General features: G+C 41.6%; 1 protein-coding gene across 1 annotated transcript in view; it reads right to left on the reverse strand.

Annotated features, from left to right (window-relative positions):
- Positions 1-15,543, reverse strand: part of reln (reelin) — a 395,099-nt gene that overhangs the window by 107,761 nt on the left and 271,795 nt on the right. The window contains exons 23-26 of the mRNA XM_060877712.1: positions 12,254-12,391; positions 7,217-7,403; positions 6,874-7,079; positions 6,589-6,760 (exon numbers count right to left, since the gene is read on the reverse strand). Of these exons, the coding sequence (XP_060733695.1) occupies positions 6,589-6,760; positions 6,874-7,079; positions 7,217-7,403; positions 12,254-12,391 (703 nt within the window). The remainder of the gene's footprint in view (positions 1-6,588; positions 6,761-6,873; positions 7,080-7,216; positions 7,404-12,253; positions 12,392-15,543) is intronic.

Here is a 15,543-nt window from a genome sequence, read left to right on the forward strand (position 1 = left end):
AACATATATAACATAAGCGATATCACTGACAAAACAGACTAATAGGAATATATTATATATAGATATATAGATCTATATATCACTTGCACTCAAAGCACTTATTGTAAATTAAATCATCTCAGAAAATAGTTTTACTGCACTCTGCCCTTACAGAAACTTGGTTTAAGCATTGGTCTAAATGAGTCTACCCCATCAGGATAAGCTTGAGCCTCGTCAGACTGGTCGTGGAGGTGGTGTTGCCACAATCTTTAGTGATTTCCTCACTGTTACTCAGAGAACAGGATATACTGTAGATTTAATTCCTTTGAAGTGCTTGTTCTTAATGTTGCACTCTGTGCTCTAGCAACCGTGTATAGACCCCTGGGGCCCTACACTGATTTTCTTTGAGAATTTGCAGATTTTCTTTCAGACCTACAGTATTGTTTAATTTTGATAAAGCATTAATTGTAGGAGATTTTAACATTCACATTGAAAACACAATGATGCTGTAGGACTCACATTTATGGACCTATTTAACTCATTTGGGCTTAAACAAAGCATCACTAGATCAACTCATCACCTTAATCATATACTAGACTTAATTATATCACATAGAATAGATGTCACTGATATAGATATCATACCTCAAAGTGATGACATCACAGACCATTACCTCATAATGTACACATTACTTGTAGAACAGACTAACCGTGTCTCACCACGTTATCGACTTAAACTATTATTCCGACCACAAAAAACCTGCCTGTTCTGTCTCAAGTTCTTAATATACACTTAAATGCAAATGATCTAGATGTAATGACTAACAGCATAGCATCTTTACTAGCACATTAAACACTGTTGCCCCATCCAATTAAAGAAGATTAGAGACAAAACACCTGCATTAAGGTAAAATAATCATATTCAAACCCTTTAAGAGAGCAACCTGTAACATTGTGTGAAAGTAGAGAAAAATTAATTAGAGGTTTTTAGAATTGCATACAAGGACAGTATGTCCAGCTATAGAAGGCTCAAAAGCTGCAAGGGCTTAGCACCTGAGCAAACTCATAAAAAAATCTACTAAAGGTGGTGGAGAATTTTCGTATTTATCTCCTAAACTTTGGAACAGCCTTCCTGATAGAGTTCGGGCCTCAGACACACATTCCCAGTTTAAATGTAGATTAAATACCTATCTATTTAGCCACGCATACACATAATACTTCACATAATCTTGTGCTCCAGTATGTGCAAATTATCATCTATTCATTCATTCATTCATCTTCTACCTCGGGTCACGGGGAGCCTGTGCCTATCTCAGGCGTCATCGGGCATCAAGGCAGGATACACCCTGGACGGAGTGCCAAATTATCATCTAGTGCTTTATAATACTATGAACAGCAGCTGTGCTAATTCCTCTCCACTGCTTCTTTCAGTTGGTAGCCCAGCACCTTAACCACAGCAATTCTATCCCCATCTGATCTTCCAAATACCATAGCAGAAGGTATGGGGGCACAAAAACTACCATTTCTTTCCTTGTCCATTCCTTCATTACCCAGCATCAGCCAGACACTCATTTGGTTTAGTGGCTAATCAAAGGCTGGCTTCTCATAAAAGAAGAAGATTTCTGTATTATGTTCTGTAAAGCTGCTTTGAGACAATGTCCATTGTTAAAAGCTCTATACAAATACATTTGAATTTGAAATGCTGTTTCCAAACAATTATTCAATTTGTCAAGATGATAATGGGCCCATGCACATAGCCAAAACAGTAAAAACTGCAACATCTGCCATAGCCAGCTCAATCACCTGACTTGAATATCAGGAGATGTGTGGGAAATTTTGGACCTCTCTGCACCTAGACTCTATTCTTCTAGATGAATGGTACAAAATTCCACTAGTAAATAATTAGCAATTGCATAGATCTATTCCAAGAAGGTTAGAAGCTGTATTAAATGCAATTGTTGGTCCAGCACCCTATTAATGAAAAGATATTAGATATCTCACTGATTTTATTGGTCACAATCATTCACAATATTTTGCTCACTCATAAAGTAACAAGAAACAAGAAGAAAAAAGGAGTAGTTTAAGTGATTCAGGTTTTCACCCATTGTTTGAAGACAATCCGTGACTCAGGTGTTCGGACATCTAGGAGAAGTGCATTCCACCTGAGTCTTGATGTATACCTACCTTGTTCCCTGAGAGATGTTGGGATCAGTCTAACAGTGCAAAGGTGATATATGTTTTAATGTAAGAAGGTGCTGGTCAGGTTTTTGACTTTTTAGACAAGCTTCAATGTTATGAATCTAATAGGTGCAGCTAGCGGAAGCCACTTGTGTGTGAGAACTTGAATAAAGTTGCCCAACTTTATTTTGGATCATTTGCAGAGGTCAAAATACACTCAGAAGTAGACCTGCCCGCTGAGAGATTAGTAGTCTAGTCTCAAAATAACTTGATACTGAGCAAACACCTGTGTGTGTAAAAATGGCCACCATTGTTCCTGTCCCGAATAAACCCCAGCCCGCCTGCCTCAACGATTACTGCCCTGTAGCCCTGAACTCAGTAGTGATGAAGTGCTTCGAAAGTTCGCGTACCGCCTTAGCCGCTCCACTGAGGACGCCATTGCTCATCTTCTCCACACTACAATGAGCCACCTGGACTGCAGAAAATGGAATTATACAAAATGCTGTATGTGGACTACCATTGAGCATTTAACACCATAATTCCCTCCATGCTCACCTCTAAGTTGGAGGTCCTGGGTGTCAATGGATCTCCGACTTCTTGACAGACAGACCACAAGCGGTACGGGTGGGCAAAAGACCCTCTGCACTGGAGTTCCCCAGGGTTGTGTTCTGAGCCCCCTGCTGTACTCACTGTACACATATGACTGTCGTGGTAGGCCTGATAGCCAACAATGATGAGACAGCCTACCTACAGGAGATTAAAAACCTGGAGAGATGGTGCCAGGAGAACAATCTTCTCCTGAATGTCAGCAAGACTAAGGAGTTGATAGTGGATTTCAGCACAAAGCAGGAGCGGTCATACCAACCGCTAAACATCAACAGGACCCCAGTGGAGAGAGTGGACAGTTTCCGATACCTGGGTGTTCACATCACACAGGACCTGTCTTGGTCCTGTCACATCAACACCCTGGTGAAGACGGCCCGGCAGCGTCTGTACCATCTGAGACGCTTAAGGGACTTCAAACTACCCTTTCCGGTGTTGTAAACTTTTTCCAGAGAAGACCAGGAGACTTGGATATCCTTGTGCAGTAGTCTTTATTGTAGATACACAACGAAACGAGTCTGCAAGTCAGAGCATACTGGCACGGCGCTGAAGTCATCAAGTCTGACTTAGAGTTGTAATACATTGTAAATATACACATTTTAGGGGGCAGTCCCATCAGATAGACACAAAACACTCGGGTGACAATCAAAGCATGAAAGGATGTAACAGCCCCACACCAGATCCTGGACTTTCACCCACCCTTAATCCCATTAACATAACAGTCTTTCTCAGACACCTTCATTATCATAGAAACGAGTTCACCTCTAATGCTTGGCATTCCTTCTTGACTCAGACCTTGAAACCCATTGCCACCTTAAACAATGGGACAAATGAATGAATAACACAATGACTTAAAATTATTTTCCCACACCGGTGATAAAGTCTTTCTACACCTGTACCATTGAGAGCGTCCTGACGGGTAGCATCACTTCCTGGTTCGGGAACAGCACCATGCAGGACAGGCGAGCCCTCCAGAGGGTGGTGCGGACAGCTGAACATACCATCCACACCGAGCTTCCTGACCTCGATCTACAGCATGCAGTGCCGGACCAGGGCCAGGAAGATTGTAAAAGATCTCAGCCATCCCAACAATGGACTCTTTTCTTTGTTGCGCTCAGGAAAACGGTTCTGCTCCATGAAAGCAAACACAGAGAGAATGAGGAGAAGCTTCTTCCCACAGGCCATTCGGAGATTAAACCAGGAAACACCCAGGATCTGGATCTAGTACTAGACCTCTCCCCTTCATTGTTTTTCTGCACACCTTTTTTGCACTGACACTTTAACTCTGGACTGTCACTTTAACTCTGGACCTGCACAGCACAGTACCACTTTATACACATCATACTACACATGAACACTTTAAGGACAATAATTAAAAACCATACGCATTTATGTATATTTATGTATATGTATATACATTATTTTTCACTTTTTGTTTCATATTTTTATATTTTATATAGTTTCTTTTATATAGTTTATACTTTTTTATTTATCTACCTCCTTCTGGTTATATTTTTTATCCCAAATTGCATTCCTTATGTTTAAATACCAGACAGATGCAAAAAGCATTTCACTGCATGTCGTAGTGAAATGGGGCATGCTACTTAGATGAAAAGCCATTCCATGCACCTTATAGGACCTTATCCAGAACAACGTACAGAAGTGCTTTTAAGTCTCTATCACTGAATTCATTAAATCATTCACTAGGTTACAGACAAGATACCATGAGCCTAAAACATTGTTCAAAGTTTCAGAAAGTTTTTTTTAAATAAATACACACATACAATAAACAGGGGAGAAAGTGCTAGTTCAAGTATAAGTAAGAGCAGCCTGTTTGGACAAAAATGGCTGAATCCTTCTAATGTTGTAGAAAAGGAAGTCACACAGGCATGTCACATTAGAAACATGCGAGAAACACTTTCTCTCATATGATCTTAGCTCTCTTAGATTGTTGCACAACATATCTGAAAGCCAAGGAGCAGAACAAGAAGTCTTCTTGGGTTTAGTGGACAAAGGGCAAGACAGAGTGGAGGTTGCGGTGGGTAAGAAAGAGAAGCTGAAAGATAGTTTTAAGTAAGATAGTAAACAACAACTTACCACATTTTAAAGAAATTTTGCCTACATTCATGCCTACAAAGGCAGAGGTAGCCACACACAGATGCCACCCCCTTTGGTCTTTCCCGAGGCTGATGTGTGATCTCTGCGGTGAATAGTGTGTGAAGACAGAGAGCCCAGTTTGACGCTTTATCCGAGAACCATGTTTCCGTAAATATAAGAGCGAAACATTTCCTTATCTCATGCTGGGTTGTAATTCTGGTTCTCAGCTCATCCATCTTATTTCCAAGTTATTGCACATTAGCTAGCAGTAGGCTAGGTAATGGTGGTCGTGTAGCCCTTTCCTTTAGCCTAGCATGCCCGCCTGTCTTGTCTTGTCTCTACTTTGGTTGCTCTGTTCGTGGTCTGCACCTCTCATGCTAAAGCGACCTCAGTTCAGACTTGGCAGAAGGTTTACCTTCCAACATGACAATGACTCTTAGCACACAGTCAAAACAACACAGGTGTCTTAGGGACAACTCTGTGAATTTCCTAAAGTGGCCCAGCAAGAGCCCTGATTTAAACCCTATTAAACATCTCTGGAGAGACCTGAAAATGGCTGTCCACTGACAGTCCCCATCCAACCTGACTGAGTTTGAGAGGATTTGCTAAGATGATTGTCAGAAAATACCCCAATCCAGTTGAGCAGAGGTTGCTGCATCATACCCAAAAGGACTATGAGTAAGTGCTAAGTAAAAGGTCTGAATACTTATTTACATGTGATATTTTAAATAATTCAAATTTATTTGTATAGCACTTTTAACAATTCACATTGTCTCAAAGCAGCTAAACAGAACATAAACATAAAACAAAAGTTTAATATGAAGATTAATATAATAAAAAAAAGCTTAAGATTAATATTAGATATATTTAAATGTATTTGTATTTATCCCCAATAAGCAAGCCTGAGATGACTGAGGTGACTGCGGCAAGGAAAAACTCCCTTGGATGGTAAAGGAAGAAACCTTGAGAGGAACCAGACTCAAAGGGGAACCCATTCATAATTAGGCAACACTGGAGGTGTGAAAATATACAGTCTGACAGTCTGTCCTCAAAGACCACATGGAGTTGGCATCTGCTTCGAATACTTCATGAAGCAGAGTCCAGCTGCTGGTAAATCGCTAGAACTCATCCTCACATGGTTGACCTCATCTCAGTGAGGGTCCAAAATCTTCATGGCAGGAAAGACAAATCTGAGCTGGTACAATTTCTGTATGCTTCGGGGTGGATAGAAAGAGAGAAGCATTGGAGAGGAATTCTTGTAGCTGCTGTTCATAATATAAGCAAACACTAGATGGTAATGTTCATGTATTAGAGCACAAGATCATGGGAAGTATTATGCGTACATCTGACTAAAGAGATAAGTTTTAATTTACATTTAAACTGGGAAAGTGTGTCTGAGCCCGGAACACTATCAGGAAGGCTATCCTGAGTTCGGAGTTTTGTGATCTCAGAGAGCGTGAAGGATTCTAACATGTTAGAAGACTAGTTAGATACAGTACATGGGAGCTAAACCATTAAATGCCTTGTATAGAAGTGGCAGCAGTTTGTAATCAATTAGAAACGTAACAGGTAGCCAGTGTAAAGATGATAAAATTGGGGTTATATGATCATATTTTCTTGTCCTGGTTAGAACTCTGGAATATCATGTCATTATAGGGTACTGAGTGTAGATTAATGAGGAAAAGAAAAAGACATTTCCTTTAGCTTTCTTTTATTTTATCCTTTCTTTTACCTGAGGAAGAGTAGGATTAGCAATTGGAATGACATGCTTCTCCCTCTCAGAGAGAATGATGACATCATCAATAGCCCATTGGTCATAACCCTCACCCGAATGAAGGGGCTGCCACCAGCGGAACTGCGTACATGGTGTCTTAGCAGCCAGAGGTAGCTCATAATGGACAAACCTGTTGCCACAGAAAGTTAGAAAGAAAAAAAATTAACTACTGCAAAAGAACATTAATCTAACTGAGAATTAAAATTTATGAACTTTTAATCACTGTAAACACACTATTCTCACCGAGGCTTCGTAAAGTCAGTGAAGTACAGTTCTGCAATTAGACCCCAGCTAATGCCACCATTGTTACTGTACTGTAGAAGCACTCCCTCCTCCCTGCTGTCAGGTTGGTTGCACTCCACCCTGTCACCACCCACACGCAAGTAGAATTGCACAAACTCTGCCCATTCTGTGTCCAGATTGAAGCTCACTAGCTGTCTCAGTCCTGCCTGTTCAAAGTACAAATGTCAAAATACCATATATATATATATATATATATATATATATATATATATATATATATATTCAACTTATTTTTATTTTGCCTGATTATTACAAGGTGTGTATTACATTCATACAAACACACCTCGCTAAAATACAAAGAAGATCCAGATGACACAACACCACAACCCTGGTCAGGGGTCACCACCTGCCCACCAATAACCTCCTGCCATGTGGTCCTTAGGGCTGTCAGGGACTCAAAATCTGACAATAAACTGGATGACAGTGTTGAGGTAGGCTGGCATTCTGTACCAAAAAAGCCATCATCACACCTGTAGAGAAATTTTGAAATAGAAAATACAAATTAAAATTACACCAGATGTTTATATAAAAAAAAAAAAGTTTATATACAAAGCACAGTTTGCATGAAAGATCTAAAGAGCACACAAGGGAGAGCTACTGTAGGCTCAGTAGTGGAACAGAGGTAAAACAGAGACGATTCAGCTGGAAATAATGTTGTCTCTCTGTGCTGTTTTTCAGATTCCCTGTGAGAAATAAGGGATTCACCTGGACGCTGCTATATATATTTTATGTAATAAAATTTTATGTTTCAGTGTTTTCAAATAAAATATCCATCTAAATGTAATATCAGCATATCATTTATAATTTGATGATATGAGAGAATTGGTCAGAGGTCTGAATACTTCTGCAAGGCACTTTTCAAAGCTTTGTTGAAGCACCTTTGACAGCAATTACAGCCTCAGTTCTTTATGAATATGATGCTACAAACTCAGCACACTTATTTTTGGGCGGTTTCTCCAATTCTTCTTGCTAAAATGAAAATGAAATGAAAATGGCTTCAAAGCTATTTTCAGATCTCTTTAGAGATGTTCAACTGGGTTCAAGTCTGAGCTCTGGTTGGGCCACTGAAGAACATTCACAGAGTTGTACTGTAGCCACTCCATTGTTATCTTGGCTGTGTGCTTAGAATCGGTGCCCTGTTGGAAGATGGACCTTTGTCCCAGTCAGAGGTTCAGAGTTCTCTGGAGCAGGTTGTCATCTAGGATGTCTCTGTATATTTCTGCATTCATCTTTCTCCACAAAGAAATGGTAGAGCTGTGTCAGAGTGACCAATGGGTTCTTGGTCACCTCCCTGGCTAAGGCCCATCTCCCCCAACGGTTTGCTGGGTTGCCATCTCTAGGAAGAGTTCTGGTGGTTCTAAAAGTCTTCCATTTACGGATGATGGAGGCCTCTGTGTTTATTGGGACCTTCAAAGCTGCACCCTGTACCCTTCCCCAGATCTGTGCTTGTATCAGAGATCTACAGACAATTAATCTTTATGGCTTGGTTTGAGCTCTGACATGCACTGGTTATTCAGTTCAATTCAAAATTATTTCTATACTTTATGCTTTACACAATGGACATTGTCTCAAATCAGCTTTACAGAACATATAAAACATAATAAAAAGTTTAATATTATACAAAGCTTAATATATGTATTTATTATGTATGTATTTATCCCTAATGAGCAAGCCTGAGGTGACCGAGGCAAGGAAAAACTCCCTTAGATGGAAAAGTAAGAAACCTTGAGAAGAAACAGTTTCAAAAGGGAACCCAGGATATGACTATAAATATACAATCTGACAATTGTGTATTGTTGTAGAGGATGTTGTCCTCAAAGACCATCTTGAACAGAATATCTCTAGATGCCTCAGGATTCTCACAGGGTTGGCCTCTTCTTAATCAAGAGGTCTGAAATTGCCACGACACAACTACAGCAGGTACAATTTCTGGATGCCTCCGGATGGGAAGAAAAAGAGAAGTAGTGGAGAGGAATTAGTGTGCATTTGATTAGATGTATGAGAGCACAAGATTATGGGAAGTATTATGTGTAAGCCGAACTAAATCTTTATTGTCTTAATTGTCTTTAATCTACGTTTAAACAGGGAAAGTGTGTCTGAGCCCTAAACACTGTCAGGAAGGTTATTCCAAAGCTTTGGAGCTAAATAAAAATGATCTACCACCTTTAGTAGACTTTGATAATCTGGGAATTACCAGTTACAAAGTCCTGAGTTTTGTGATCTCAAAGAATGTGACAGATTGTAGCATGTTAGAAAACATGGGAGCTACATGGGATACATGTGTTAGATACATGGGAGCTAAACCATTTAGAGCCTTACATATAAGGCTCTAAATGGTTTAGCTCCCATGTATCTAACACATGGGATACATGTGTTAGATACATGGGAGCTAAACCATTTAGAGCCTTATATGTAAGCAGCAGCATGATAAGACATGATAAAATTGGGGTTATATGATCATATTTTCTCGACCTGGTATGAAATCTGGCAGCTGCATTTTAGACTAACTGTAGCCTCTTTATTGAAGATGCAGGACAACCCCCTAGTAATGCATTACAATAGTCCAGTCTGGAGGTCATAAATGCAGGAACTAGCTTCTTAGCATTAGATACAGATGCATTCTAAATACTGTATACACACAAAAGATTTCAGCAGGTGTGAGTAAATTATGGAAAGTAAGAATGCTTTAAAAATAGAAGTGTTAATAGTTACTCAATTAACAAACTAGAAAGTAAATAAACAGAAATCAATCAACATCAATTCAATATTTGGTATGACCACCCTTTGCATGCTAACAGCATTAATTCTTCAGATCAGGGCTCTGTGTTGACCAAGTCATCACTTCCAGAATTCCTTGCTCTTCTGTACACTCAGGATAGTTTTTAATGGCATTGGCTGTATATTTGGGGTCATTGTCCTTCTGCAGAATAAATTTGGGGCAAACATTTACACACTCCCTGATGGTATTGCATGATGGTTAAGTATCTGCCTATATTTCTCAGCATTTAGGACACGATTAATCCTGACCAGATCTCCAGCTCCATTTTTTTTTCTATGCTTTCATGCATAATCGAGTCCCTTAGCCTTGTTTCCACGTTGAAGGTATGGATTTTGGACCACAATTCCTGGACACAACTTCTGGCACCTGTTCTAGTGTCAAAGGGAAGTAAGCATGATGTGTCTTTCATCTGCTGCATTAAGTTTCCTTGGATGACCACTGTGTCTACTGTCCTCAACATGCATGTTTCTTTATGCTTTTTCAAAATAACTTGAACAGCAAATCTTGAAACCCCAGTCTTTTTTAAAATCTTTGCCTGGGAGTTACCTTGCTGATGCAGTAAATCTACCTTGTTTTTTGTTGCTGTGCTCTCTTGCCATGGTGTATGACCTGTGACATGAAACTGTCTTCCACAACTGCACCTTAGTAGCAAAGTTTGGCTGTTCTTCATATGTAAGCTTCCTAAACAGCTGTTTCAAGTTAATGACTGTGTTTCAGTTTACTGATGATCGTTAGCACCTGCTTGACATAATGCAAGTGTACAAAGTGTGCAAGAGGCTGGGTTTAAGGGACATCACAACAAATGTTGATTTTATTTAGATTTTCCCTGTTTGTTCACTTTGCAGTTTGTAAATTAATTTAAAAAAGGTAAATACAGTATCTATTTTTGAATAAATATTTTCACTCTTACTTTTTCACTCAGTTTCTGTACTTATGTAAAGCTGTTTTGAGACAATGCTAATTGTTACAAGCACCATACAAATACATATAATATATAAATAAAATGTAATATAAAATTAATATACAGTATATACACCCCTCACATTTCAAAATCCATTATATGTTCTCAAGGGACAAAAACTATAGAAATAAAAATTGGATATACTTTATAGTAGCCAATGTGCTGCTTGTATAACAGTATAGATTTACTCTCCTCTAAAAATAACTGGACAGCCATTATTGTCAAAGCAACTGGCAACAAATGTGAGTATACCCTAAGAGAGCGGGATCCTCTTCCACTCCTCCATAATGGCATCACAAAGCCGCTAGATGTTAGACACATGGCGCTTCTCCACCTTCCGCTTGAGGATGCCCCATAGGTTGACCAATAGGGTTCAGGTCTGGAGACATACTTGGCAACTTCATTATCTTCATCTTCCTCAGCAAGGCAGTTGTCTTGGTGGTGTGTTTGTGGTCATTATCATGAAAACTGCAGTTCGGCCCAGTTACTGAAGGGAGGGCATCATGTTCTGATTCAGAATGTTACAGTACATGTTGAAAACTGATTTATTGTCATCAGGTATGGCTGGGACCCGTCCTTTCCTTATCCGTTCCCGCCTCTGCACACCTGTTCCTTATGTTTCAATGATTGTCACCCCTATTTATACTGGTTGTCTTGCATCTGTTTTTTTGCTGAGTAATGTGCTTGTGTTCTTGCTCATGGGTTCCTGTGTTCCCAGTTTCCCTAGTGTTTCTAGCCATTTGTTATTTTTTTCCCTAAATAAACCCCCTTTTCTTGTTATCCCTGCATGTGGGTCTTTTTATCCTTGAAGACTTCCTTGTTCCCTGACACTTGTTGCAGTGTGTGACGTATGGTCTCAACAGTGAGACCATTCAAAGCTTTCTTGGAAAACCTTTGTATGATCCTGGTCACTGTACCGTAACTCAGTTTCAGGGTGTTACTGAACTTTTTATAGCCTAGGCCATCTTTGTGGGGAGCAACAATTCTAATTTCTTAAATCCTCAGTGTGTTCTTTGCCATGAGGTGCCATGTTCAACATGCAGTGTTGACATTATGAAAGAATTGTAATCAAAGCAACAAATGTTAAAACTTTAATACAAGATACACAAATTTGTATGGTCCTGTTAGGCAGACAATGACATGAAAATATGAATAGGACATGTGGCTTTGGATGGCAAAACAATGTTATGTTATCACTTAGGGTGTACTCACGTTTGTTGCCAGTTATTTTGACATAATAAAATAATAATAATGGCTGTACATTAATTTTCAGAGGACAATAAATCTATACCAATATACAAGCAGTACACTGAATACTCTAAAATATATCTATGTTTAATTTCTATAGTATTGTCTCTTGAAAAGATAAACTAAAATTGTTGCTGAAATGTGAGGGATGTACTCACTTTTGTGAGATACTGTATATATTCAAATTGTGTTCTTCGTAAATGTTTGCTATGATGTCAGAGTATCTCAAATGCCCTGACCCACGCAAGTGGAAAAAGTGTTCATTACTATTGCAACAGTGTTTATTGTTTATTAGGCTATATATAACCTTAAGAAATCATACAAAGACTGACCTGCAGTGACCATGGTCACACCAGCCATGTCCATAGCACATTATTGGACACTGTTGCCCAATGTAGATATTGTCTAAGGCCCACTCATCTTGCTCACCATAGAAGTTTTGGATCCAGCGAAATCGCGTGGCACTAGACCTGAAGCCAAACAAAAAAACAAAACAATGAGTGACAAATAAAATTGCAATTGCTATATTGTTGAATTTGTCAGAGCTATGGCATTAAATGTAACATTACTGTTGTTTTTTTAAAGGCTTATTTTTTATTTATTTATTTTACTTTAAAATACTACATACCTGTTAATTGCACTAATATATAAAAGTGCTATTAATATGATGTATTAGATTAAGATAATTTGATTAAAATAATTAATCCATTTCAGTCATATGTTCTATAATAATTTTAAAATATTTTTTAAAAATAAAATCGAGAAATGCTCCTTCCTGGTCTGCTATGTTCTGTGTTATTGGTTCTAAGCCCTCCCTTGCCCATAGAAAGTGAACTTCACAAATGGCAACAAAATGAATCATTCAAAATTGTTGTATCAACCAATAGTATCAACCAATAAATTGCTAAACATACCCAGTACTTAATGATAGATGATTGCTTTGCAACTGAAAAACTACACACATAAATGAAGACAATTGCTGATTTAAGACTCCATTTTCAAGATGATGTTTTCAAAAAGAAAGTAAATATCAAATTGGAGAAATGAAAGGTTTAAGGACTGAGTTGTAATTGGTGGGGTAATGGGTCTCATTTATCAAGGTAGATCTAAGTCCCATAGAAAATGTATGATTACTCAGACAATGCAAAACTTTTACACATCAGCCTGAGGCCTACATGGATGAAACAAAAAAGCGTCTCCGGAATATTAATTGCTTCCGGACTCTGCCTCCCAGCATCCATCACAAAGACTGACTGCGGCGCCACCTGTTTCCTATCAGCCAGCGAGTATAAATACGAACTTGAACTTCATTGCGAAGTCTCAACTTGCACTAGCAGTCATTCTGAGCGTTTCCTGTTAGTCTTATTTCCGGTTTCTGTGTTTGATTCTCTGATTGTTTGCTGCCTGCCCTGACCTCCTGCCTGTCCTTTCGTTTCTGATTTTCACCTGTCCTACGATTTCATGTTTGCCATGTTTGACCCTGCCTGTCTGTTTTCGTGTTCTGAATAAACGCTGCAAATGGATCACCAGCCTTATGACTCCTCGTTACAGGAGACTTTGCCAGCGAGCGATCCAGCAGCTGTCTTCCAGCTCACCACACAGCTCTCCGCCCAAGCACAGCAGCTTGCAGGGCACCACCACCAACTGACGCGACTCACCTTGCTCACTGGAGAGCTCGCCGCGGCATTACAGAGCCTGCGAGGAATCACCACGGCACCGAACCCTCCACCACCGGCGGGTCTCTCTCCAGCCGCTCCGGGTGCAGCTCCGACCGTTGCCAGCCCCCGACTTGTGTTTCCGGAAAAGTTCAACGGAGACCCCGGAAAATGCTGGGGATTCCTGATGCAGTGCTCGCTCTTCATAGCGCAGCAACCGGCGCTGTACCCAACTGCCGCCAGCCGCATAGCATTCCTGTGCACGCTCCTTACTGGAAAAGCACTGGAGTGGGCCACCACGGTTTGGGGAGAGGACGGCTCCACCCTTCCCTACGCTGTGGATCCTGAACCAATGCAGCTCGACTTTGCACGCCTCACGCCTGAAGAACGAGCGCGGCGCTTCTGCCTCCAACTCAAGTTTGTACTGCGGAGAAGCCGGACACCGACCGGCTACCTGCCCCACCAGGCCTCCTAGCAGGCGGAACACCCCGATGAGTTCTGATCTCCTCACTCCTTGATCTCTAAGCTACGCACAAGTTCAAGTGCAAGTCGCAATACGAGGGGAAAAGATTAGTCTGTCCGCTCTTATCGATTCCGGTGCCGCAGGGAACTTTATGTCAGGGGAATTTGCTCACACCTATGACGTACCAGTAATCCCGTGTGTTTCCCCTCTGGCAGTGGAGGCAATAGACGGCCTCCCGCTCAGAGAAGGCCGCATCACGCGCATCACTGAGGACCTCCAGCTACAAGTGGGGCCTCACCACCGAGAACTCATCCGTTTCCATATCATCCACTCTCCGCACACTCTCATCCTGGGTCTCCCCTGGCTTCAGCTCCACAACCCCGTCATTTCCTGGACTGACCTGCGAATCTCGAGCTGGGACGAAGCATGCATCCAACATCTGCGGCCCACAGGAGAACCCCTCCAATTCAACTCAACCCGGACCTCACGGTGGCCTCTAGCAAGACTCGAGCCACCGAACTGCCACTGCACTGGCACCGGACCTCAGCGACCTTCCTAGGCTACATCATCTCAGCTGAGGGGGTCGCTATGGATGACTCCAAGGTACGGGCGGTATTGCAATGGCCCCGGCCGCAGAGCATTAAGGAGCTACAGCGTTTCCTGGGATTCGCCAATTTCTACCGCCGCTTCATCCGCGGGTTCAGTACGATCGCCGCACCACTCACGTCTATGACGAAAAAGGCACCCGCTCGGCTTACCTGGTCACCTGAAGCTACTACAGCATTCCAATGCCTGAAGGAAAGCTTCACCTCAGCCCCCATAGTCCACCACCCTGATCCGGACCGTCCGTTCGTAGTGGAGGTGGACGCCTCTAGCATGGGAATTGGAGCCATGTTATCTCAATGGCAGTGTCCGGCCAACAAGATGTTGTACTTCTCCCACAAGCTATTTCCGACAGAACGCAACTACGACGTGGGGGACCGCGAGTTACTAGCCATGAAAGCAGCGTTCGAAGAATGGCGGCATTGGCTGGAGGGCGATCGACAACCGTTCACAGTTCTAACCAACCACAGAAATCTCGAGTATCTCCGTGCTGCTAAGCGCATGAACCCACGCCAAGCGAGGTGGGACATATTCTTCACTCACTGTCAATTCACTGTGACCTATAGACCGGGAACCAAGAACACCAAAGCCGATGCTCTGTCCCGGATGTTCCGGGAGGTCGGCTCCCGAGCCCGTGATCCCCGAGACCCACATCCTCGCACTGATACAGTGGGATATCATGACGGAAATCACTCAAGCCAATGCGCGGACGCCACCGCCCACAGAGTGCCCCCGTCAAAGACCTACGTGCCCGAGAATCTGCACGCGAACCTCATAGAGCTCCTGCACTCCACTCCCAGCTCCGGCCATCCCAGCGTCGCTGGAACAATGCACCTGGTCCAGAACCAGTTTCGGTGGCCGTCCCTGTCCACGGACGTGCGGGAATTTGTCCGCGGCTGCG

Source organism: Tachysurus vachellii, chromosome 9 (assembly GCF_030014155.1).
Source record: "Tachysurus vachellii isolate PV-2020 chromosome 9, HZAU_Pvac_v1, whole genome shotgun sequence".
NCBI lineage: Eukaryota > Metazoa > Chordata > Actinopteri > Siluriformes > Bagridae > Tachysurus > Tachysurus vachellii.